General features: G+C 37.2%; 1 protein-coding gene across 2 annotated transcripts in view; it reads right to left on the bottom strand.

Moving 5' to 3' along the window:
- The window catches only part of NECAB1 (N-terminal EF-hand calcium binding protein 1), a 192,890-nt gene that overhangs the window by 102,500 nt on the left and 64,294 nt on the right, over positions 1–26,096 (bottom strand). For both annotated transcript variants that reach the window (XM_030794921.1, XM_003268280.4), the window contains exon 4: positions 6,679–6,704. In XM_030794921.1, coding sequence (XP_030650781.1) covers positions 6,679–6,704 — 26 coding nt within the window. The remainder of the gene's footprint in view (positions 1–6,678; positions 6,705–26,096) is intronic.

A 26,096-nucleotide genomic window follows, 5' to 3' on the forward strand; every position in this document is an offset into this window, starting at 1 on the left:
ATATATATAGAGAGAGAGAGAGAGAGAGAGAGAGAGTAAAGCCACTTTTTAAAATAAATATTTCATTCATAGACATTTGGCTTAATTAGTAGAGGTTCCTGGAGAGAATTTAAGTTGTCTTTCCACTTTGAAATTGGACCTATGCACACAGATGCAGGCATATGCTGATAAAGCATATAAGAAAAACAATGACTAGAAGCTTCAGAGCTGACACCTATCTAGACTTCATTCTTTCTGTCCTTCATTCATCCATTTATTCGTCTCAACTCTCCAAGTTAGAAAAAAAGAACAATCACTAGATAGTAAAGAAAATGACTGAGAAGGAAGAGAATTACAATACTTAAGTCGTGGATAGGAACTTCAGTTGGAAATCTAAGTGTAAGGGTTATTTTGAGGTGGTGCAGCTCAGTGTCACTAAGGCTCTTTTATAACTTACTCACTGAGGGATATGGGTCAGGCAGTCAAGGCAAGGGGGCTCCAATAAACTCAAAGAGGGAAGTTAGATGAAAGAGCCAGACACATCCAACATAGATAAAGAGAGATAACTCCCCTCCACTTCATCATAGCGAGTGTTCACTTACTCATTCTGTGGCCTAACAAACCTTTACTTAGGGCCTTTTATGTGCTAGGTGCTATTGTAGGAGCTTGGAATACAAAGGTGAAAAGACAGAAACCCTACAGTCAGAGACGAGAGATAAACATTCCAAGGAACAACTGCAATACACCTAACCATTGTTAAAGACAATGGTTCAAGGGCCCAGATACAAGGTGCAATCCAAATAGAGGATAAGGCAGGAGAATTGCTTGAACTTGAACCAGGGAGACCAAGGTTGCAGTGAGCCGAGATTGTGCCACTGCACTCCAGCCTGGGTGACAGAACGAGGTCCTGTCTTTGAAAAAAAAAAAAAAAGAAAGAAAAAGAATGCCCAAGTCTGCCTGGGTGAGTCAGAGAGGGCTTCATAGGAGAAACACCACCAATGGCTCAGTTAACAGATGAATAGGGCTTAACCTGCTGGATACTCAGAGGAAAGGCATGGAAGCAGCAGTTTTCCTGTCATGTTTGCAGGAGTATGTGTAGTTCAGCACTGCCAAGACATAAAGAACAGGGCTGGAACATATTTGAGAATCAGAGGCAGCAAGGAAACAAATCCTAAAAGTCAGTGATGGGAGACAAAGCTGTATGTGTTGGAAACAGTCCTTGCCAAATGCTCTTTGATCCTCAAGTCTAGGTAAGTGTTTTTGACCACCTGCGTCAGAATCCTCTAGTACCTCCCTGTTCAAAGTTTGTTTTGTGGACCAGCAGCATTAGTTTCACCTAGGAGCTTGTTAGAACTTAGTGTCTCAGGCCCACTTCCAGTCCTGTTGAATCACAATCTGCATTTTAATAAGACCCCCAGGTGATTTGTAGGCTTATTTAAGTTTGAGAAACACTACTCTAGGGTACTTGTTAGACATGAAGATAACTGAGAAGGTCTCCTCTAGTAAATCACAATCTTTGGGTTGAGGGCGAGGTTCCCTAGGAGATTATGATGCAGAGTAAATTCGAGACCACTATGGGCAATGGGAAGCCATGGAACAATTTTGAAAAGGAGAGTGACATCCTCAAATTTTCCTATCAGAAAAGGAAGGGATGCACTAAGGATGATTTGGGAATGTTGGTGACACCATCAAGAGAGAAGGGAGGCATCAACTGCCAGGAGGGATTTCATCACACAACTAGGACTATGAGCCATACCAAAGCTTTGAAGTGGAATGAGTGGTGGAGTCCAGAATTTCAGCAGATCTGCAAACTCCAAGATGTGGCAGGCAGGAAGGAAGGACAGTAACATCTTTGGAAGTGGCTGAGCTTGGACTAAAGTTCTATTCCAAGTTTCTCACGTTTGTGACTAATGTTTCTCATTTGAATCACAATACCAGTGTGAGTAGGGCAAATGTATGTTGTCTAAGTCATGGCATTAGAAAGAATGATTTGGAACAAATATTGATTCCTTAAAATTCTTTTCCTTTGGTAACTAGAAGAACTTCCTGAAGAAAAGACCTATTTTGTTGAAACCTGTATGTGGGTTTCATGAACTTAAGCAAAACAGAGTTATATTGCACTTACGGAAATGTGTGAAAACCAATCCTCATCAGTTTAAGTGAAGTATCATTGAAAAGTAGAGTCTGAACATTAGGTATGATGAAAAAGTAGAGCACAGTTTATAAGCAGATGTAGTAGGCCTGTTATCTGTCAAGAAGCAGGCTATATTCTCATGGATATCCAGAGTGCCTTCTTCTCTACTAAAATGCTAACAATAAATTAGTTTCTCCCTGCCTTTCTGTACTTAATCAGTGGTGTTGCATTACCAAACTACAGTTTTGTTTTGTTTTTCTATTCTGCACCTTAGTCTTTCAAGTTGTTGAGTTTTCAGGTCAGCTTAATAATTCTGTCAGAAGCAAAGGACCCACAGCTGCCACAAAAGTCTCAGCGGAAATTGGTCTCGCAAAGTATTCTCATGAGTTTAGATGAGTCTCATCTAAACTTCTCAAGCAGTTAGAATTTCTCAAGTAGTAGACTAGGTTGAAAAGAAAGTAATTGAGATGAGAGAGAGTGTTAACACCCGCATGTTCTGAATAGGGAGGTCAGTCAGATCTAGAAATGTGGACTATTTTGAGGGGATGCAGATAAGCGACACTCAAACTCTCTTACATCTCAATCATCAGTGACATGTGCCACTGGAGTCTGGAGGAGGGCATAGAGCCTTCTGATTTCCTAGCACCCAGAATTGCTGGCATAGGTCTCTGAGCACTGTCCAGGCTCTGCCAGTCTCTGCAGCCTGGGTGCTTAGTGCACAGCTACTGAAAGGAACCTTGGGTATGAAGGGAATAAGCTTTTATTCTAGAGTTTCCCGTACGCTCAGTTTTTTTATTTTATTTATTTTATTATTATTATTTTTTTGAGACAGAGTCTTGCTCTGTCGCCCAGGCTGGAATGCAGTGGCGTGATCTCAGCTCACTGCAAGCTCCACCTCCCGGATTCATGCCATTCTCCTGCCTCAGCCTCCAGAGTAGCTGGGACTACTACTTTTTTTTTTTTTGTATTTTTAGTAGAGACGGGGTTTCACCGTGGTCTCGATCTCCTGATCTCGTGATCCACCCGCCTCAGCCTCCCAAAGTGCTGGGATTACAGGCGTGAGCCACCGCGCCTGGCCCCCGTACCCCCAGTTTTTATCCATCTTATTTATAGACTTCATATAACTTGTAAAATAGTTTAATATTTGGTAGATAACAGCCGACTAGATGAGACATTACACTATTAAATATATTAAACCTTGCTCACAAAGCTTTCTTACAGAAAGGCTTTCAGATCAAGCACATTCATTGCAATTATTCTTCACCCATCTATAAATATTTCAACTACCTATTCTTAACTACCAACTTCAAGATCTGCAAAACGGTTCAGTAAAAATGAGTAAGGTTATGAAAACAGTCATAAACAGGGTAGGGCCAGGAAAGGTAGTAATTATACTCCTGAATGCTTTAGATTAGAGCTAATTGTGGTAGAAATACAAAATCAAAGCTTTAATGCCAGAGTTCAAACACAATTGCCTAATTAAAACTGAGTTATGTATTGACTGATCGTGATAAGATATGGCAAAAAAAAAAAAACGCATTTAGGAAGGCCTTCACAATTGTATGTGAAGAGTGGATAATTTTGGCACTTCTATACACTGCTGGTGGGTGTGCACCTTAGAGAAACCTTGATTGAGGAATTACATGTTTGGGAATCTACCATCCAGAATTACTTGAACATGAGTGTGAGAATAATGTATATGAGAATATTTATTTCAGTCCTGTTTTTCCCATGGAAAGTTGGATTCAAATTGAAAATCCATTAAAAGGAACTTGATTGAAAAAAATTAAGGTACATGAGACACTATGCAGCCTTTAAATAAAATGAAGGAGAATGGGATGCAATTGCACTAATCAGATAGTATAATCTCACTGCTGGAAAAAGCAACAACAACACATATACATATATGTCAATGTCAATATACACATAATAATGTCTGGAAGAATATGTTCCAAGTAAATAGTAGAGCTCAGTATTGGGGATGACAATGAGTGGCAGAGAGGATTGACATATTAGCTTATACACCTACATAATTCTGTTAAAGTTTAAAAATAGTAGTTATGTATTACTTTCACAATTAAACTTACAAAGACATTTTTTTCAAAATAAATATTTTAAATTCTAGGTCCTTAACTTAGTAACTGACAAATTAAGTAAAAACCTCAGAATTAAAGTTTTACATACCTGCAACTTTTAATTGGCTTCTAGGAAAGAACATATGAAATCTACTTTTCATGCCAATCAAGTTCTGCCCCTCCCACGCACAAGGGGGAATTTGTGCCGGGTGTGAATTGACATATTTCACTTGCTAACACTGAAGCATTTGGCTTTGATTAGAATCCAACTTAAATATTTACTTTATATTCACAAAATAATGAGAAATGAAATGACACTCTGGAGATTAAAATGCATATTCTTGAACAGAGAGGGGGAGGATTATAACACATGACTGTGAATACAATCACTGGATTTAAAAAACACAGAAAAATTCCTGTTGCATTAAAGCCCCACATACCAGTTCCCTAACTAAAGCTATAGGGGGAAAATCATAGGCAAAGCTTTTTCCATAAATACAGGATAAGGACCTAATCTAGTTCCATTATAGAAAAAAGGCATATTTTTAAAATATTTTTTTCAGCAGAGGAGTTAAGTGGAGATATGCTATCATACTTTAGAACTTGAAGTACTTTTTTTTAATTTATTATACTTTAGGTTTTAGGGTACATGTGCACAATGTGCAGGTTTGTTACATATGTATCCATGTGCCATGTTGTTTTGCTGCACCCATTAACTCGTCATTTAGCATTAGGTATATCTCCTAATGCTGTCCCTCCCCACTCCCCCCAGCCCACAACAGTCCCCGGAGTGTGATGTTCCCCTTCCTGTGTCCATGAGTTCTCACTGTAGAACTTGAAGTATTTTTAAGGGAAAATAGAGGATAACACAATATTCCTTAATGACAACAGGCAGGCAGCATAGCAAATAAAGAAGAACCACTTAGTGTTTTTATCTTAAAAGCCCTTATAACAGTTTGCTTTGTTATCAGCTGTGGCCTACCCAGGCAAAGTTAAGTAAAAAACAAAAAATAGATAGAAATGAATGATTTGCAGAAATAATTACTTTGGCCTGACATAGCTAGATATTTTAGGGAAATGGGTCTGCCACCTTAGTGAAATTATCAAGATAATCTTGTGTTCTCCATTTTATCTTTTCACTTCACTAACCAGGACTGTGTGCACATAGATGAGAGTGGACCACAACTTGGCCTTTATGGTGACTGCTATTCATCATAAAGCCTCACGGCAATGGTCCCTATGGGCACTTTCAGGTACTTAACCATGTGTGCACAATGCTACCATCTGACTGTGTCTGAAAGAATGGCATGATTTTCCCTGCTGGTATTTCATAAGTAACAAAAGCATGACCTGCTTTGGTACCGGAGTACCTTGCTCCTCCATAAACGTATCTTGAATTTCAATTGGATTTTCCTCCCTGAACCTGGGAGGGACACTATGCTAGGATAAGAAGCATGAGCTTTTTTACAATCATTGGAAAATTTGAAAGGTCGTGGTTGGAGATTATGCTCATTTTGTTCAGCTTTTGCCTTGAAACCCTGTATTCTGATATTTTGTTCTTGTATAACATCTTTTGGTGTTGCTCTACCACTTTGATGAAATGGAAAATAACCACTCCTGAATATAAGAAAGTGGCCTTTTTTATGGTTTTGGTAAATTCTGAAACTGTAAGAATTAGAAGATGTTCAGGAAATGCTGATAGTTTCAATGAGGAGTTCTCAGACAAAACTCAACTCTAACTACCAAAAATGTTTTCAGCAGCCTAGACAATAAGATTGAACTTAAATAAAAGTATTATCTTAAACATTTATCTTAAAACATAAAACATTAAACCTTCCAGTATTCAAAGAAAGATAGCTGTTTCAAATTGAATAGTCTCATAATGTTCTATTTTTTCATAGAATAATAAAATTTTAAAATTTTACCTTTCCATATTTCTAATCTTTAACTACTGTTCTAACCATAAAGATGAAGAAAATAAATGAAGAGGCTATTAAACCAGGCATTTGTAAAGATGTATCTGTCCCCATTGAATCACTTGTTTTGCAAGTGACATTTACAACTCCAGAATGGTTTAGGCAGGTATGAAACAAAGTTATTTTTACATTTCAAGAAGACAGCTTTATAAGATAGTAACAAAAGGCTCTGCACAATATATCATGCAGAGAATAATGAAGTTGTATTAAACATCAATTTAAAAATATATTCAAACTTGTGGAGAATTTGCTCTTGTGAAACTAATGTACTGATTGTAACAACAATTCTTCTTCTGTAAACAAACTAATGAGGCCCAACTCTTTCTGGAGTGAAATACATGCTTGAGCAAAATTCATGGATAAAGATAAATTCCTTGAGATCTCGATTAATTTTTCCTTTTTTTTTTGAACTCCTAATATACAGCATTAATTCCAAGGTTCATATATATCAGACAATACTCGTTTTCCTTCTTAAGCAAGTAATGGGTTTGACTGATCTTAAAGAAACACTTACCACATAGCTCTTCTGTGTCAAGATTACTGAAAAGATGAAACAAAAAAAAATGTTATTACTTTGGTAATATTTTTAACTATGTTTTTAAGTAGTTAAACACAGTCTCCAATCTATATTATTAGTTGATGGTATGTAGTTAGGGTATTTCTCTTATAAATTCTACATTATTTAAATAGTCTTAGGCCAATTAACAATGATTATGTCAGATTCTTCGGACAAATAATTCCTGAGATTTATGTTTTCCTCTGCAACATGATGGGGAAAAGAATGCATATTGGTAAAGAATGTAGGCTCTGGATCCAGAATGCCTGAGTTCAAATCCTGACTCTGCAATTTACGTTCTATATGACTCTGGCTACTTTACATCTCTGTGTCTCAATTCGTCTGCCCCAAGATGAAGATAGTAATTATAATTTCTGGTTCATGGGATGCTGTAGGGTTTAAGTGAATACATAAAGCACTGAATTGTAATTGGCACAAAATAAGCACTTGATGAATGTTAGCTATCATAAGTCCTGACTTGATAGAAATGCTAGAATTTCCTTCCTAAATTCAACCTTTGAGGTAAGTTTGATTCAATGCTTATTTCATATGATTTCTAAAACAAAATAAGAAATTACATTACTCATCAACGATATAAACCTATTACTCTTATGAAGGCAAATGCAAAACATCAAGATGAAATGTTAGCAAATATAATACATGACTATCAGAAGAATAATGTCCTTTACCAAGAAAGGTATGGTACAGGAATGCAGATGGTTCAATATCAGGTAATAAATCAATATAACTTATTACACCATAACTTAAAGGAGAAAAATGATCATATTAGCAAATGCTAAATGGGAATTTCCTAAAAATTTAACAGTAATTCATAAGTTTTAAAAAGTGTAAATGAAATAGAAATAGAACTCAACCTTGTAAAGATGCTGAAGGCTATTAAAGAGCAATGGAAAATATTAGTTTAGTTAACCGAAAATCTTGACTTTAGTTGTCACATGTCAATGCTCAATGTAAATATTCTTCCTAATTCAGTTGTCCTTTAAGTAGTAGCCAGGTTTGCTAACCAGGAGAGGCATTGCTATAAACATTCCAAACATTGGGTACTTTTATGAACTCTGTCACTCATTTTTAAAAGTTATTTTATACTCAATATTTCATTCTAGACACTAAATACTTGATCTTAGATAAATTGTATCTTCATAACTAAATGAGTATTTTTGCAAAGTAATAACTTGCCACCAGGTAGAATATGTTAAGTCTTCTCCAGTAATTTTGGTATGGACTCCCATTCATTCATTAATTCCACAAACATTTATTGCTATGTGCCAGGCATTATTCTAACTGCCACAGATGTATGAGGTTGCAAATATCTACAAAGATGAATCTGTCAGATTACTTGTCTCTAGAATCTCAACTTAGAGGTAGACTCATACAGCACATAAACAATTTTAATGCAATAAAATAGTTGTTATGAGGGAAATAGAGAATTGGCAAAAGGTGTCCAGAAATATATCATAGAAGATAAAATTGTCAAGCTACATCTCAAACGTTAAATTGGTGAGCTAAATTTCTAAATAGTAGTAGAGGAGGCAGCCAAAGGAAGTACATTCTGGTTAAAAGAAACACTGTAATAAAAATTAAAAGTATGAAGAGCATTCAATTTCAGAAAACCGAGTAGTTTTTTTAGTTAGAACATAGATCAATAATGAGAGAATGGAACTAGACAATGAAAGGCCTCATGTGATAACCTAAGATGTTTCTACTTTACCTTTCTGTCAATTTGGAATTATAGAATACTTTTTAAAAGGTGAATAACATGGTCGTATTTGCACTTTAAACAAGCCACTGACAGATGGGTTGAGGTTGGATAATGTATTAGTCTGTTCTCACATTGCTATAAAGAACTACCTGAGACTGGGTAATTTATAAAGAAAAGAGGTTTAATCGGTTAATGATTCCACAGACTGTCAGGAAGCATGGCTGGGGAGGACTCAGGAAACTTACAATCATGGCAGAAGGCAAAGGGGAAGCAAACACCTCTTACATGGTGGGAGCAGGAGGAAGAGAGAGAGAGTGAAGAGGGAAGTGCTACACACTTTCAAAGAACCAGATCTTGTGAGACCTCACTCACTATCACAAGAACAGCAAGAAGGAAATAAGCCCCTATGACCCAATCACGTCCCACCATGTCCCTCCCCAACACTGGGGATTAGAAATTCAACGTGAGATTTGGGTGGAGACATAAAGCCAAACCATATCGTTCCTCCCCTATGCCTCCCAAATCTCATGTCATTCTCACATTGCAAAATTCTATCATCCCTTCTAACAGTCCCCCAAGTCTTAACTCATTTCAGCATTAACTCAAATGTCCAAGTCCAAAGTCTCATCTGAGACAAGGCAAGTCCCTTCCACCTCTGAGCCTGTAAAATCAAAAACAAATTAGTTACTTCCAAGATACAATGGGGGTATAGGCACTGGCTAAATACTCCTATTCCAAAAAGGAGAAATTGGCCAACACAAAAAGGGCTACAGGTCCCATGCAAGTTTGAACTTCAGCAGGGCAGTTATTAAATCTTAAAGCTCCCAAATAATCTCCTTTGAATCCATATCTCACGTCCAGGCCACACTGATGTGAGGGGTGGCCTCCCAAGGACTTGGACAGCTTCAGCCCTGTGGTTCTGCAGGGTCCAGCCCCTGTAGCTGCTTTCATGGGCTGGCATTGAGTATTTGTGGCTTTCCCAGTTACACAGTGAAACTTGTCAGTGGATTTACCATTCTGGGGTCTGGAGGATGATGGCCCTCTTCTCACAACTCCAGTAGGCAGTGCCCCAGTGGGGACTCCATGTGGAGGCTCCAACCACACATTTCCTCTCTGCTCTGCCCTAGTAGAGATTCTCCATGAGGGTTCTACCCCTGCAGCAGACTTCTGAGTGGATATCCAGGCATTTCCATTCATCCTCTGAAATCTAGGCAGAAGCTCCCAACCCTCAGCTCTTGCCTTCTGCACACCTATAGGCTCAACACCATGTAGAAGGTGCCAAGGCTTAGGGCTTGCACCCTCTGAAGCAACGACGAGAGCTGTACCTTGGTCCCTTTTAACCGTGGCTGGAGCTGGAGCAGCTGTGGCCATGATGCAGGGCTCCATGTCCTGAGGCTGCACAGAGCAGCAGGGCCCTAGGCCTTGTCCATGAAATGATTTTTCCCTCCTAGGCCTCCAGGCCTATGATGAGAGGGGCTGCCACAAGGGTCTCTGAAATGCCCTGGAGGTATTTTCCCCATTGTGTTGCCTGTTAACATTCAGCTCCTCTGTATTTATGCAAATTCCTGCGGTGTTGAATTCCTCACCAGAAAATGGGTTTTTTCTTTTCTACCACATGGATGGGCTGAGAATTTTCTAAACTTTTATGCTCTGCTTCCCTTTTAAATATGTTTCAATTTCAGATAACCTCTTTGTTCACATATATGAGCATATGCTGTTAGAAGCAACCAGGCCACATCTTGAATGCTTTGCTGCTTAGAAATTTCTTCCGCCAGATATCCCAAATCATCTCTCTCAAATTCAAAGTTCCACAGATCCTTAGAACAGAGGCACAATGCTGCCAGTAACTTGGCTAAAGTATAGCGAGAATGACCTTTACTCCAGTTCCTATCTCCATCTGAAACCACCTCAGCCTGGACTTCACTGCCCATATCACTATGGACATTTTGGTAACAACCATTTAACAAGTCCCACTTTCCCTCATCTTCCTGTCTTCTTCTGAGCCCTCCAAACAGTTCCAACCTCTGCCCGTTACTCAGCTCCAAAGTTGCTTCCACATTTTCAGTTATCTTTATAGCAATGTGCCACTTCTCTCTTACCAATTTTCGGTATTGATCCATTCTGGGATTGCTATAAAGAACTACCTGAGACTGCATAATTTATAAAGAAAACAGATTTAATTGACTCAGGGTTTTGCAGGCTATACAGGATGCATGGCTGGAGAGGCCCCAGGAAACTTACAATTATGGTAGAAGGGAAACAGGAAGCAAACACATCTTATATGGCAGGAGCAAGAGAAAGAGAGAGAGTGAAGGGGGAAGTGCTACACAATTTCAAACAACCAGATCTTATGAAAACTCACTCACAATCACAAGAACAGCAAGGGGGAAATCCACCCCCATGATCCAATCACCTCCCCCAGGTTTCTCTCCATGGGGATTATAATTCAACATGAGATTTGAGTGGGGATATAGAGCCAAACTGTATCAGACAGAAAAAGGGTGAGAAAGGGGGCAAGAGAACAGTTTGCAAGTTACAGTCCAGGCCAGTTCTCAGAGTGGGGAATATAACCCAAGTGCCATACAAGGCCAGCTACTGAATGGGCAAGAGGAAATATTTGAACTTCTATTTGTGTTTATATTTACTATTAAATGTTTTTCATTTATCATTGTATAATTTTACAATGTATAAATGTTAATACAGTGGTGCATTTGTATAATTGATAAACAAATAAATCTATATACCTATAACTGGATTGCAAGCTACAAAGCAATACCTAATAAGGGAGTTTGATCAGTAACAGTTCAGAAGTCTAGGAATGATAGAAAAGAATAGATGTGAAAGATTCTGAGGTAAAAACCAACAAAACTTGAAAATGTATTAGATTCAGATTAGATAGCTTAGAAATTTTTAATAGCATCATTGAAAACATTTTGGTCATTAAAACATGTCATTTCCTAATCGTAGTGTTTTCATAGCAGTTCAGACTTGAAAAGGACATAAAAGTTCATCTTGTTTTTATATTTGTTTTCCTCAGAATGGTTTGCAGCTTCATAGTGAGATTTATTTTGAATTTCCAAAAGAATAACAGCCCTAATCCATTATTGAAAATGGAATTACTTGGAATATACCATACAACATAGCAGTTTGGAATAATCTGCATGACATTAGTTCTACTTGTTCCTTAATAAGAGACAAGGTTTGTAAAATACTGCAGTGTTTGTGGCTTCAAATATTCCTTTATTCAGCTGTTTTTGTGCTACGTTGTTAGTGGTGGGTAGTAAAACACTGTTGCAGAAGGCTTACATGGATGAATTCTAGTAGAATTCATTTCTTACTGTGATATATATGTCCATTCTTTAGTAATACAGAATTTTAAAAAGAATACTAATCCATAGATAAGCCTAATGTACATCTGATAGCATGCAACATTTTCCTGCTGCTTCTTATGTTTACAGCAAGAAACTCCACTTTAGTGATGCCATCAAATTTATAAAAAAAAGCTAAATGGAAAGATAAATGCTAGTTACATAGTAAACATATTGTTGTGGGTTGTTATACAAGAATGCATTCTCAGCTAGATGCCAAAGAAGAGTAAAGAACAAAGATGTTAATCCTAGCCTGACTGACAATACTGAAAAGAGTGAAAACAAACTAAATGCTCATTAGATGAATACCTAGGTAAATTATGTATCATTATAAAATCATTAAAATGTATCTAAAGGGTTGTCAATAACTTGGTAAAGCTATGTTTAAAAGTTATGTAAATATTATGCCAGATTAAAAATGGTATGCATTAGTCCTTTCTCACATTGCTGTAAGGAAATACCGGAGACTGGTAATTTATAAACAAAAGAGATTTAATAGAATCACAGTTCCACATGGCTAGGGAGGCCTCAGGAAACTTGCAGTCATGGCAGAAGGCACCTCTTCACAGGGCAACAGGATAGAGAATGAGTGCCAGCAGGGGAAATGCCAGATGTTTATAAAACCATCAGATCTCATGAAGGCTCACTCACTATCATGAGAACAGCATAGGGGAAACCACCACCATGATTCAATTACCTCCCATGACACATCAGGATTATGAGGATTACAATTCAAGATGAGATTTGGGTGGGGACACAACCAAACCATATCAAGGCATATATACAATGATGAAAACATGTATTTTTAAAGGCTTAGAAGAGATGAACAGCAATAGCCAACAGTGGGCCACATTGCTTCTGGATGCTAGGGCTTCCAGTGGGTTTGCTCTTCCGTCTTTATAATTTTCCATATCTTTGTTTTCTCTAATCATTAGGTTTCATCCATAACGGGAAAAATAAAATAAACATTGTGATTAAAAAGAGAAGACATCAGGAAAAGTAAGAGATATGAAGCATAAAATGTAAGTTTCATAGTTATTCTGTTCTTATTATTTAATTTCCTATGCACTTATTTGGTATAAATTGCATTTGATATGTCAGTTTGGACCAGACTCTCAATTTTGCAAAAAGCCACAACATATACAATTTAACGCCATTCATTTACAATCCTTAGGGGCAGTCAAAGTTGTTTTGACTTTATTCTGTATTGGGCACTCCAAGTTCTGATGATCCAAATTTCTAAGAAATATGTTTACTGATCAGGAAAATAAAAAATATTTGGGATATGCAGTCTGATATCTGCTGGGAATTTATAATCCTCCTAGTACCCCCCTTTTATACGCCAACTCTCAATTCTAGAGTATGATCTCAAAACAATTTTGCATTCAGGTTAATATTCTTACTTGCCTGTCTTTGAAGTGTTTTTCTACAGATTTGCTGTCTTTATCACTACAGTTTATTTATTTATTTTATTATACTTTAAGTTCTGAGATACATGTGCAGAACATGTGGGTTTGTTACATAGGTATACACATGCCATGGTGGTTTGCTGCACCCATCAACCCATTGTCTACATTAGGTATTTCTTCTAATGCTATCCCTACCCTAGTCCCCCATCCCCCAACAGGCCCTAGTGTGTGATGTTCCCCTCCCTGTGTCCATGTGTTCTCCTTGTTTCTCCTTCTCACTTATGAGTGAGAACATGCAGTGTTTTGTTTTCTGTTCCTGTGTTAGTTTGCTAAGAATGATGATTTCCAGCTTCATCCATGTCACTGCAAAGGACATGAACTCATCCTTTTTAATGGCTGCATTGTATTCCTTGGTGTGTATGTGCCACGTTTTCTTTATCCAGTCTATCATTGATGGGCATTTGGGTTGGTTCCAAGTCTTGGCTATTGTGAACAGTGTTGCAATAAACATACATGGTTCACGTATCTTTATAGTAGAATGAATTATAATCCTTTCAGTATATACCCAGTAATCAGATTGCTGGGTCAAATGATATTTCTGGTTCTGGATCCTTGAGGAATCGCACACTGTCTTCCACAATGGTTGAACGAATTTACGCTCCCACCAACAGCGTAAAAGTGATCCTATTTCTCCAAATCCTCTCCAGCATCTTTTGTTTCCTGACTGTTTAATGATTGCCATTCTAACTGGTGTTGATTTGTATTTCTCTAATGACTAGTATCACTTCAATTTATAAATAAGAACAAAGGATTGTGACTTTTTACTGAAAAAACAGTGTTTTAAACTCCTCCTTTGCTTTTCCTGATTATATTTAAGTTTATTTTTAGCTTCCTTTGCTTCAAAACTAAAATTTCCATACACTGTGAACCTAATTATGAATCTTTAAATTCTGAGTCCTAACTCATGTTTTACTGAGTTTTCTCTTCTTCACCCATCAGTCTGAATATTACCAGTGCAGAAGAATCTTTTTTGGTCAGCAAAATAGTCTGCTAAACACTGCTACATCCCTTAATAGCCTAAAAGTGTTAACTGGGGCTTACAAAGACATTTACAATGGTATTTGAGGCAGGAGAATCTGACCCAATAAGCAACATGCTGAGCTACTCTGATGGAAGTAGATGCACCCATTGGTTTATTGGCAGACTAGCAAGTAACAAATATGCTCAGCCATCATTATGTTCTCCATTTTACAAAGTAATATTATAATCTCTCAATTCATAAAGATAATTTGAGCAGATTATGTTTCCATTATCAACAGGGCAAATGTGTTGAGCTGGTTCTGGCACACTAAACAGAATGGCATCAATGGAAATCAACAGATGCAGAATTGGGAGATTAGAAGAATGATCAAATATCTGACCTTGCAGATATTTTTGAGTTGTTCTTAATTCCATGAATTATATTTGTAATTGGTCATATAAAAATCAGGTTAACAGCAAAGGGACAGTAAAGATTGTAGGAAACACTAACCTAGAAATAGATGTGCCTCCTGCAATAGATCAGGTGCTGCAGATACCAACTAAACTGAGTTGAGCTCTATGAACTGGGTGAATTTAACCTAGAAGAATGTGGTGACATAATAGATGCAACCAAAGGGATATCAGGCACAGATGTTATTCTGATAGCCCAATAGGCAGGGGCCAATTGTTTCAGTCACCAGAGTACTGAGCCCATATCTGAGCACTAGGGCCTAGCACAAACACAGGCCTTGCTTCTAGAGGAACAAGGATATTGTATGGGTTATTAAATAGGGGCTTGAACTGTGCAGTGAGCTTAGAAAGCCATACCAGGTTAGAAGTGGAGACTGGTTCCTATAATCAAGACAAATACTCAGTTGTCAGAAGCAAGATGATACATAAGGTAACGCTGTCAACATAGTGCTCTTCAAATCCCTTCTGCTTAAGACCACAATTATTCCTAGAACCGTGAGTGGATCAGAGCCTAAATATATATAGGGCTATGGAGACTTGTATCAGAGAGCATTTGGCACCCAGTTGGCTTGAAGTCTGTCTTACAGAGGGTATAGTGATCATCACACACCCCTCTATCAGGAGTCTATAGGAGTCCAGTCTATAGGAGGTCCCATAAGCAAGACTCTGAACCTCTCTAATTCTGGGGCAAATTAGGGTCAGGCTATTTTCATATATAAACAAGTACCTCATGTATGAGAGAGAAAACGGAATTGGAAAAACATGTCATTTTTTCAAGCTGCTGGGGATGAGCACTTCTTCCCTTTTCATTTTCCTGATTGAATTTTTTCTTATGTCTTCTACCACCTGCGACTTCTCATATTTGTTGGATTCCATGCTTGTTCTGCTCAGCCCTTCTTCCATTCTTCTATAACATCATCTCTCTATCGCTGGGGAACGTCTCCCTATCGCTGGGGAACTTGCCCTTAAAAATGTGCTTCCGGTGGGGCTATTGATCATAGTTCTCCATTTGTGCTCTACTCCAGTCTAACCCACCCTGGCCACAGACATGTGCATAGATGTATTCTCCTCTCTCCTTGGCTGTGAGAAATGGTACAAAATTGAGCACACTGCATAAGTGGGGCTGTGAGAGTACTCCTCGGGTATTTTATGTCTGCTCTCTTAGGCTCCCCCTTACCTCTGAAGTGGCTAAGGTAAGATGACATAAGCCATGCGCCATCAAAAGCTATCCCCTCTTCCCCACTATATGGTAGAATCCCAACTACAGTAAAACAGTATAGGACAATCCTGACAAAGAAATGATGGGAGAGAGGGGTAGGAGAAGGAGTGGGACAGCATAAATGAATAAATAATAATAATGACCCCAAATCTTTAGAATCCCTGTGACAAGCTTTATACCAAGAGTCTCCACTTATGCAAGTCAATGGGTTATCTCATTCTGTTTATGCTATATTGAGTTGGGTTCTGTCACCTGAGGCTGGAAAGAGGCTGACTTAAACAGAGAATTCACAATCAATGAGAACACTATCAAGGGGAAAATTAATCTTTCCCTCACATGGGTCATACATTTCCAGTCTTCTACTGTGTTCATTTGTGTCTGTTGCTGAGTAGTTTAAGTCCCTCCCTCCGTCCATCCTTTCCCCTCCCTCCCTCCCCCTTGCTCCCTCTCTCCCTTCCTTCTTTCCTTCCTTCCTTCCTTCCTCCTTTTTTCTTCCACCAGAGAGTTGTTTCTTATCCATTTCCTTCTCCACCTGAAACTCTTCCAGAGTCTCACAAATGTTCTCCAGAGCAGTGCTTCTCAGACTGTCTGTGGTAAAGAATAAGATTTTTACATTTCCAATTCCTGCCAGATTGATATTTTTGTTGAAAAGTATAAAAACTAATTACTAAATTGTGTGCTTGGATGTTGTAGCAATATCAAATTGCTATAAAAGTTTCCAAATAACTCAAGTTTTCTTCCTATCTCAATATGAACAAGTAACACTTTGAGGACTAGCATCAGTCTGCTACCCGCACTTTGAGTCACACCAATATAAATAGCTGCTACAGTTCAAATGGGTTCTAATACTTCTGTTTTAATTTTCAGAATTTATTTCCAAGAAATGTGGGTTGTGTCAGAAACATTAGCACAATATGGAATAAAAACTGGCTTCTATTTCTGGTAGAACTGCTTCTTGTTCTGCCATTAGTAAGTAGTCTCCATTGTCTGATCTCTTAAAATAATTGGATTTTAGAAAATCCAATTTAGCCCAATTTTAACTAAAAAAAGAAATAATTCTAGATTTTAAAAACATAGGAAATAATGTAAAGAAAGTATTAAATATAATAATACTCTCTCATCTCCTTATTACTTAGTGGGATTTCTATATAAAATGGCTTGTTTTGGCATATATAAATTGTTTTTGCTAATAAGGGGGTTCCACAAAATAAGTGGGTTTAAATTTCAGAAAACTCATGCACATATTTTTGTAAGTATACAAAAGCAACAGCAAATTGTCCTAATTTAAGAAAGCTTGTTATGACTAAGAATGTCTTAATCTTTTGAAAAATTGAAAAGAACTCAGAGAAATAAGAATGTTACGTTAGAGAATAGGAAAAATGATGGGTTTAGGGCATGTTTATACTTTTATTTTTATGCAGTGAAAAATTGTTTTGCATAATTCTGAATCTGGCATGCCTCATAAAATGCATGCTTGATCTTTCTACTAGTATTCTGAAACCTAATGTTGTGGGCTTATTTCAAATATTGGTTTGCTTTTGAGAAATCAGTCTTTGTCACCAGGCAGAAAGTATAAGAAAGGCAAGTAGAAACATACCAGAAAATTGCTCAATATAGCAGAGGAAGATTGGGAGCGAAATGTACATTCTTTTTTTTCTTCTTCTTTCAAATCAGTATTGGGTTTTCACCAAAATCCATTCAAGCGCTTGAGATGGACAAAGGGGGACAATCGATTTTTCTGTGGTTTACATATACTGATGTTACTGGAAGGGGAAGATTTTGCAAAAATTAAGCAATATATAAAGTTTAAAAATGTAAAATGTTAATTATAAGTGAAAGAGAAGGAAGATTACTGTGTGGGAACAAAACACTTGGTATCTATTTCAGTTTTCTCATGTACTCATAGCAAGTTTTCTGGTATTCTGAACTTTGTATGTGAGTTGGGGATGGGAAAATAAGGGAATACTTTGTAAAAACATTTTAGACTTTTCATATACTTTATATTTCCAACATTCAATAGAATTTCTTCCAATCTACTTATTAATTTATCCCCTCAAAATATGGCTTGTCAGTGATCTTATATTTTAAAAATTCAGTCTCAAAGAAAAAACATATTAATTTAAACATAAGTACAAAAGTCTGTGTCCATATGCTGAACAATATATTCCTTCAATAGCCTGCATATGTCCCTTCAGGACCAATAAATGAACTTACGTCATTGGTTTGCTTCATAAAATACCTCATTTTACTAAGGTTTCTAAAACTAAAATTTGTAAGTTTATTTCAAGTATCAACCTTGCCATTGAGAACTCCATCTGTGTCATCATATAGGTAGAATACCTCTGTGTTTAAATGGGTAATACATGTGCATTGCCTAACATCCAAAAGGTAAAAAGGTATCTCCAATGAAACTTCTGTTTCCCTCCCACTTCATTACCTAGCCACACAAGGACAGCTATTATTTCCAGTTTCATGTGTGTCTTTCCATGAATATTTTTATATTTACTAATGAATTTATGCATATATCCATTTCATCAGAAAGTAGAAAACTGTACATGATATTCGATATTTTGTTTGATTTACTTGAAAACATATCTCAGACATCTTTATCCATATAGAGTATTGCTTCATTGTTTTTAATAGCTACATTGTTTTCTACCATAATTTGTAGAATCTCTATTGAATGAATATAACTGTTAAAACAGGTCACTTCCAAACTAATTGAAAAGTATCTGATATGGAAAAGAGTACTATATTAGTGTGTTCCTAACTATTCCTCCTAAGCCCAGGCAATTCCCTCTCCAATACATCCTCCATTCATTGCTATTAGATGACATCTTATTCTCAAGGTATTACTATCATGTTTCGAACTTGGACTTAAATCTGTACCAGAAGGCTGTATCCTGTAGCGGCAGAGAATCAAGAGATCTGGGTTTGCCCTGGCTCTACCATTTATCAGATATGTGATCTTAGGCAGGTTACTTACATTTCTAAGCCAGAATTCCCTCAAGTAGAAATTAAGGTTAATAATATTTTTTTCACAACATTGTTTGTTAAGATCGAATAACCTAACGTATTCAATGTCTTTAGCCCAGTGCCTAAAATGTAATTAGTATCCACTAAAGTGGTAGCTCTTATTCCAGGAGACACTTAGATAATCATGCTTCAGCAGACCAAAGGGGTAAGAGACTTCTGTTCATTTGCCATGTGACAGCATTTCCTTTACTCTTAACCATATGGAATTGGTTACTTTTCATCAGGAGAGGACAGGACGGTGTTGCAAAGCCTAGCCTATTCTATTTCTAGTGATAATTTATATATATGACAAGGTAAAGATAATAAATGCATGAGATGCTCTTTAATATTTATATCTTGCGCTATGTCAGCGAAATTTTCCATGCATGCTTCTTTGAAAGAAGCTCAAAAGAGGAAGGGAAATGTAGAATTATGTGTCATCCCTGCCAGTCACATCAGGTTACCTTGAGAGACAGAAGTCCCTATTTACAGAGCTTGCCTGTGGGTCAACCTCTCCTTGGCTGTCCCTCCTAAGATGGACAAGGGAAACATTGTAGAGGATGCCTTTAATTCTCCTTGGACATGGAAATAATTGTAATAAAGGCCTCATCACAGAAATCAGTGGAGCCACTGGAGGTGATACTTGACTGTCACCGAATGTTATATTGAATAGAGAATAAAGCAATCTGTAGAAGTGCCTTCTGTCTTCTTAGAGCATCTTCTTAGAGCACTGAGCCTTTCACTCACAGTCTTATAAAAGCAATCTGTTAATTAGTGAGAGATCTGGAAGGAAGAAAAAATCACCCCTGACATTTAACTTACAAATTTCCCAAGGAGCCTCAAGGCTAACCTTCCTTCACAATACCCTAAAACTAGGGGAATATTTTTGCCTCCATAGCTTTGTTCCTGCTCCACTCTGGATCTTCCTTCCTTCCTCTCGTATCATCATATGGGGCTCCTTCAATGCCCTGCATGTGTTCTATCTTCTTTGCAATTATCTCTCTGACCACTGCATCATCTGCAGCTTTCCCTCTTCTGAATCCTCAGCAGTAATTCTTAGCCTTTTCTGCATCAATGGTCATACTGAGAATCTGACAAAAGCTATGAATAATCTCTTTATTCATCTACCCATCAATCAGTCTTGGAACTGAATACATACTTATGCAGAAAAACTAGCATGGTAATCTGAGGATGTCCTAAATCTATCCTTGAAACCCTAGGTTCTACAGCATTTGTCTTCAAATCAACCAACACAGCACAACCTTGTATTGTTATTTAGCTGATAAATACATCTGTTATCTTCATACTGGTTTAGTAAGCTCTTGAACACATGGATAATACGTTTTTTAATGTATTGGCATCATTTTTAGAGCTCTATAAATACTTCTTAAATACAGTTGCCTTCTAGGAGTTAGGAGTGTACCAGGAATAGCGATGAGTCATTGTGCAGTGATTCTCAAAACTGGCTGCCCATTAGAATCACCTAGAACGTTAAAAAAAAAAAGAAAAAAGAAACGAAACAGAAAAACACTGATGCCAGGGCCATGATCCTCCTGAGAATTCTCATTTAATTGTTTCTGGGTACAGCCTTGGCCTAGTGATATTTTTTAAGGTCCCAGATTATTTTAACATGCACGAAAAGTTGAGAAAAATTGGTGGGTGGCCGGTAGTGAAATTTTCAAAGTCAGATTTATCAGGTTTGAATCCCAACTCTTGTCCTCTAGCTGCATGGTCTTAACGAAGTTATTTCCTTGCTCTGAGGCTCACTTGTAAAGTTGCTGTGGGAGTTTGGCTTCAGGAGAGAATATTTCCCTATGAACATTTTGGCGCAGTAATAATCTACGTGTACCTAGGTTTTTCTCAGCTTCAAATAATACTATCCTTATTTTAGGATTACTGTAAATTTGAAAAAGTAAAAAAAGATATATTAAATATGTAGTTATTACATTAGAAAAAATGGTAAGCTCTGTTTCAATTGGCTGAATTGTGCTGAAACCAGCTCAATTTTCCCACAGAACTAATGTTTATAATTTTTTGGATAAATATAAAAATTGACCCTCCCCATCATAAAGCTTGAAACTTACATTTGTCTTACCTGAGTTCCTTTGTCAGAAAACCAACTATCAGGCCTCTCAGATAGCATCAAGTAACTGAAATTCACCAGATCCCTGCATCCAGATGGTGAGACACTAGACCCCTCAACCATCATGACTGACTAACCAACCACTTGCTTCTTGTTGACCTGCTCCTCTTCCTTATCCCTCCCTAATTCCTGTTTTCCCACACGTAGTTACATTCTTTCCCCACTCTATAAAACTCTAAATTTAGTCAGGTGGATTTGAGACTTATCTCCCATCTCCTGGCTGACATCATCCACATTAAAACCTTCTTCCCTAGCAATACTCATTGTTTCAATGGATAGCTTTCAATACAGTGAGAAACCACAGCTTGGCCAACACCCAGGCATTCAGCAATAAAATTCTGGTGCTGTGACTTGGATTGCAATGCTTGTGGCTCAGTGGCCATAGGCTAGAGAGATCTGGAAACCCTCCCAGCAGCTGCCCAGCGATATTCGTCCAGAGGTGGGTTTTTGTTTCTCTCTCTTCCCTCACTGCTGCTGGCCCCAATCATATTCTTGATTACTTAAGAAGGACAGGCTTTGAAATTTGACATCTGTATCCATAAAGGTGAGTGTCTTTTATGGGTACTAGACTGTGGGAACTACTCCTCAATTTGGAGAATTCCAAAGGAATTTCCATTTTTTGCAGGTTGGAAAAGCTCAATTGACTGGCATGAGAGTAAAAAACATCCCAACTGTTTGGGTTTGAACTCTTGTGGCTTGTTAGTGACTGCTGCAGTTAGATTGTATTTTGGTAATTGTTTATTTGCTTACGTGTGTGTGTGTGTCAATGTGATCAAGGAAACACAGGATTTGATGTAGGAATGCCTCCACTTGGGTGCATTCTTCAAAACTGGTCTGAATATAGTTACAAGCCAATGGAATGAAAGAAAATGATATTCTTTTGTAATGCTGTTTGGCCCCAATATTCTTTGGAATCTAGAGAAGTTTGGTCCTTCCAGGGGTCTTTCTGAGGAATTATATTTGCTGGGTTTTTTTTCTTCAAATTGTGAATTTTTTATCTTGTATTGTAATTGGCTGTGACCATAAGAATTAATTTATTCTTCAGTCTCAGATATTCATGGATATACTCTCTTTCTTTCATTAGAAATGTTTTTCTGGCAATGAGGAAGTGTTTAGCTGAAGAAGTTCAAAACCCTTTATATAGAGAATTTTACAAGTTTGCAAATATTTTAACAATCTTAAGTGTGAAATAGAACTTCTATACAATAATTAGAAGAGTTTTACACTTAATGTTTTAAATTGTGGCAGATGGTACTGCTGATTTCAGGGGACTTCCTTGGATTACTCACATTTCTCTTATGTACTTACTACCTCTGATGCCAGTTGGCGAGAGGCTTCAGTGTCTTTATTTAAAGATTGATACAGCCTTTGATAATTTATTATCACATTCTCAGTGCTCATATTGGGACTTCAATTATTGCTACAGAGCAGTAGTGGTTAAAAATAATACTTTATGAATTTATTAAAGGAGATTTTCATTGTTGTCTAAGTACATTTTAGATTAGGATTGACAAGTAAAGATATTGTTGCAGGATGATACATTACAGTGTCTGCATTGTGTGAAGTTGTTTTTATTGAAAATCAAGTGATGTTTCAGAAGACGTTCTATAACAATTATGCTTCATGCTTAAAATAAAAATTCTCAGTTTAGTTTTAAAAATGTAATTGTTAAATTTCAATCTTATATTCCCAATATTTTCATAAACCTATATTTTGATAAAGTACTGAGTCACAACTTTATATCCACAAAGGCAAATAACTAATGTATGAGAATTGAATAATTTTCACTAATTATTGTAAATTCTCCTACTCTTTAAATGAGTAAGAGGTCCAATTTCATGAAAGACTGAAAATAAATTGAATATCTGATATAATATAGGAGAGGTTGACCGAGGAAGAATTGTAGCTTGGTACCAAGGTTAAAGTGACATTTCTCTATTGCCCATCTTTTATGTTAAATTTGATTTCTTTTCTTTAATTACATTTTTAACATTGCTGATAGAAATTATGTTCCTGTGTTTCACATGAAAAAGCATGTATATACTAGTTAAGCATATTGGGTAAAACATTTTACAAAGTCATACATTTACAAATTTTTGAGAGGTTAGCCACTAAAATTAATTTCACAAGGGAAAAGCCTTTGTTCTACAATATACAGTTTTTCTTCTTAGTTTTGAATTAGAAGTGGCATCTGTTTTAGTTCTCAAAATATAACTTGGCTGTTTCACACTGTGTCTGAGCATTGTTTTCTGTAGGAGTGGGATAGATAATTATATATAGTATCATAATATTCTTTGTATCCATGTGCCAAATAGGAGTAATATTTATTTAATACTCTTAGATGCCTTATGTTACCCAAACATACAGTAAAAACATAGAAATTTAGGCACTTGTTCTTCAAGTCACCCGCTTGGGTCTCTTCCAGGTGTACCTTCCTTTCTTTCCTATTCTAAAGCCTTTTTAAATAAACCTCCACTCCTGCTCTGAAAAAAAAGTAAAAATTTATGAAATATTTTCTGATAAAAAGTTTATTTTGTGCTTACCCTAGGGAATGCTTTCACAATAGTGTATCCTTCCTTTTGCTGGAGTTGGAATTTCTTCTGTTGTCAGCACTTAATTAGTCATGGCAAGTCCTACTTTTAAGACCTTTAGAGATTAGACAACTTTCGGTTTCATTAAGTCTTTTGTTCCTTCTAAAAGTTGCCGCTTTACTTAGTTCAGAGGAAATCGGTCATCTTACAAGGGAGGTGATCATCTTTAGGAGGCAGTTTTACTAAGCTACCTTGGTACGTGCATGGTAGCAAGTGCTGCACTTTGTCAGCACTCTGGGTCAAAGTATAGTCTAGAGGTAAGGGTACAGGCAGACCTAGGGATGCTGGATAGACCTGCAGTTCTTTTAAAGTCTTGTTTTCAAAGGAATTTCCACAATAACACACTCATGTGCATTGATCAGACCAAAACACATTCCAAATAAAAATCATGAGTGGATTTAAAATGTTTAGATTATTCAATCTCTGTTCCATTACTATTGAACTATATGAACTATTCCATTACTTCAGATATTTAAGTATCAACTTTAGTAAGCTCTTTTTGTTATTGTTTAAAGAAGGTTACCCATGAATCTTTGCCTAATGTTAAAGCTGATCTTGTTTGTATCCTCCTTTGAAATCCTTTCTAGCTCTGGGGTGCTTTGAGGATGATTGGATTAGACTTTGCGATATCATTTCTCAGACTCAGACTTAGTTTTTAGAAATTAAATACATTTTTTTTTTAAAAAAAAGAAAAATTCTATGCATTCTGCTACCTATATGAACAATACATTTGTTACTATGGTAATGAAGTCAGTAGATTGGAAACCAGTTATTTCTCCTCCCTTTAAAAAATTTTAAAATGTGTTAACAAGTGACTGAAACTGTTACCTTGAACAGAGTCTCCAAAACTAGTCTAGATTTTGCCAAATGTTTACTTTGTATTTAATTCCAGAAGATTCCTCAAGCTCTGCAATCTAGGGGTGGTAATTGTGTTTCCATTATGCTTGGAGTAAGGTCAGGAGAATGTGCATCCTAAGTAACAGGAACCATTTCTCTTACCCCCGGACTCCCTATCACTTGATGATTTTACCCACCCCCAAACATACATAAAACAAATAGAAAATATATTAACTAGTCCATCTAAGTTTGCTTCCAATAGGCTCCAGGTCCCTACCAATGTGCCTTTCTACTATTTGAAACTGAAGGACCAAGTCCTGCTGAAAACCTGGAAATCCCACCAGGCTGAAGACCAACAGTGACCACAACTGACCACCCACTCACCTGACAAGTTAAGCCATGGATTCACCAAAATTGGGTAAAACTAGTCCCTCAAATATCCCTCCAGAGGAAACAGTCATGGTATTGTGAGCCCTCCTACAACTTTAAATTAATATTCAAAGTCCAGCCAAAGACCTTACATAAGAAATCATAAAGGAACATGTGCTTTCCAGACTGTTATTGTTCTCTAGATCCTTTCTGATTATAGATGGAAGGATAATTCACTAATTCATATTTCACAAGCTATTGCTTCATAAGCAACCTTATCCCACTGTTGGATATGTGACCCAAAGTTCCAATCTGTTCTGGACCATAAGGAGTCCTCAATCCAACCAGTTCATAACTTTTTGCATATCTCTATCTGCACATTTGAACATCCAAAGACTCCTAAAAGAATAGTGTAATGAGTATGCCTTACATGGACCCTTTCAGGGACCAGGAAGACCTCCTGTTTCTATTTGTCATCCCAGAAAGGCTATTCCTTACTCTTCCTAAAATAAATAAATAAAAAGGCAAGCACTTTTTTTCTTTGACGGTGACCCGGACAGAACTCCATTTGATCAGGATATAAGGAATCAGGAAGACTTTTGGGCAGGCTTGGCTTTTTCTGGATTTGGTAATAATCTAACTGATCTCTGGTTAGAAAAGATAGCCTGAATGACTGCTTCTACCCAAGATACAGTGACCTGTGCTCCTGAGGGCTACATGTTTGTTTGCAAACAAGATAATAGGCCTTGGGCATATAGATGCCTAGGAAAGGAGACAAAGGGCAATGTCTATTAGGATACTCTGTCACCCCTTTTACAGTAGACAATGAGAGCTCGGTCAGACATTGGACTAGTTCTTTGAAATTATTCTCCAGGGTAACTAGAGGACTCTTGGAGAGAGATCTCAATTAGGGTGTCCCCAAGGAGTATTTGCCTGGGAGCATTCTTGACAGAACCAGATATTTTTTCGTTACACTCCCATGGTGGGGAGTAGCAGCTCATTAACATGTACTTAGAAAGCTCTCCATTACCCTGTGGATTATAGCAAGTGAAACAGTGACTGCTATTGTTGCCCAAAAAAAGTCTCTAGACTCCTTGGCTAGAGTAGTTTTAGATAACCAAATAGCTTTGGAGTATTTGCTCACTGAACAAGGCAGGGATATATGTAATTGCCAATTCATCTTGCTGTACCTACATTAATATATCAGTTGAAGT

The sequence above is a fragment of the Nomascus leucogenys genome, chromosome 16, assembly GCF_006542625.1.
Source record: "Nomascus leucogenys isolate Asia chromosome 16, Asia_NLE_v1, whole genome shotgun sequence".
Classification (NCBI taxonomy): domain Eukaryota; kingdom Metazoa; phylum Chordata; class Mammalia; order Primates; family Hylobatidae; genus Nomascus; species Nomascus leucogenys.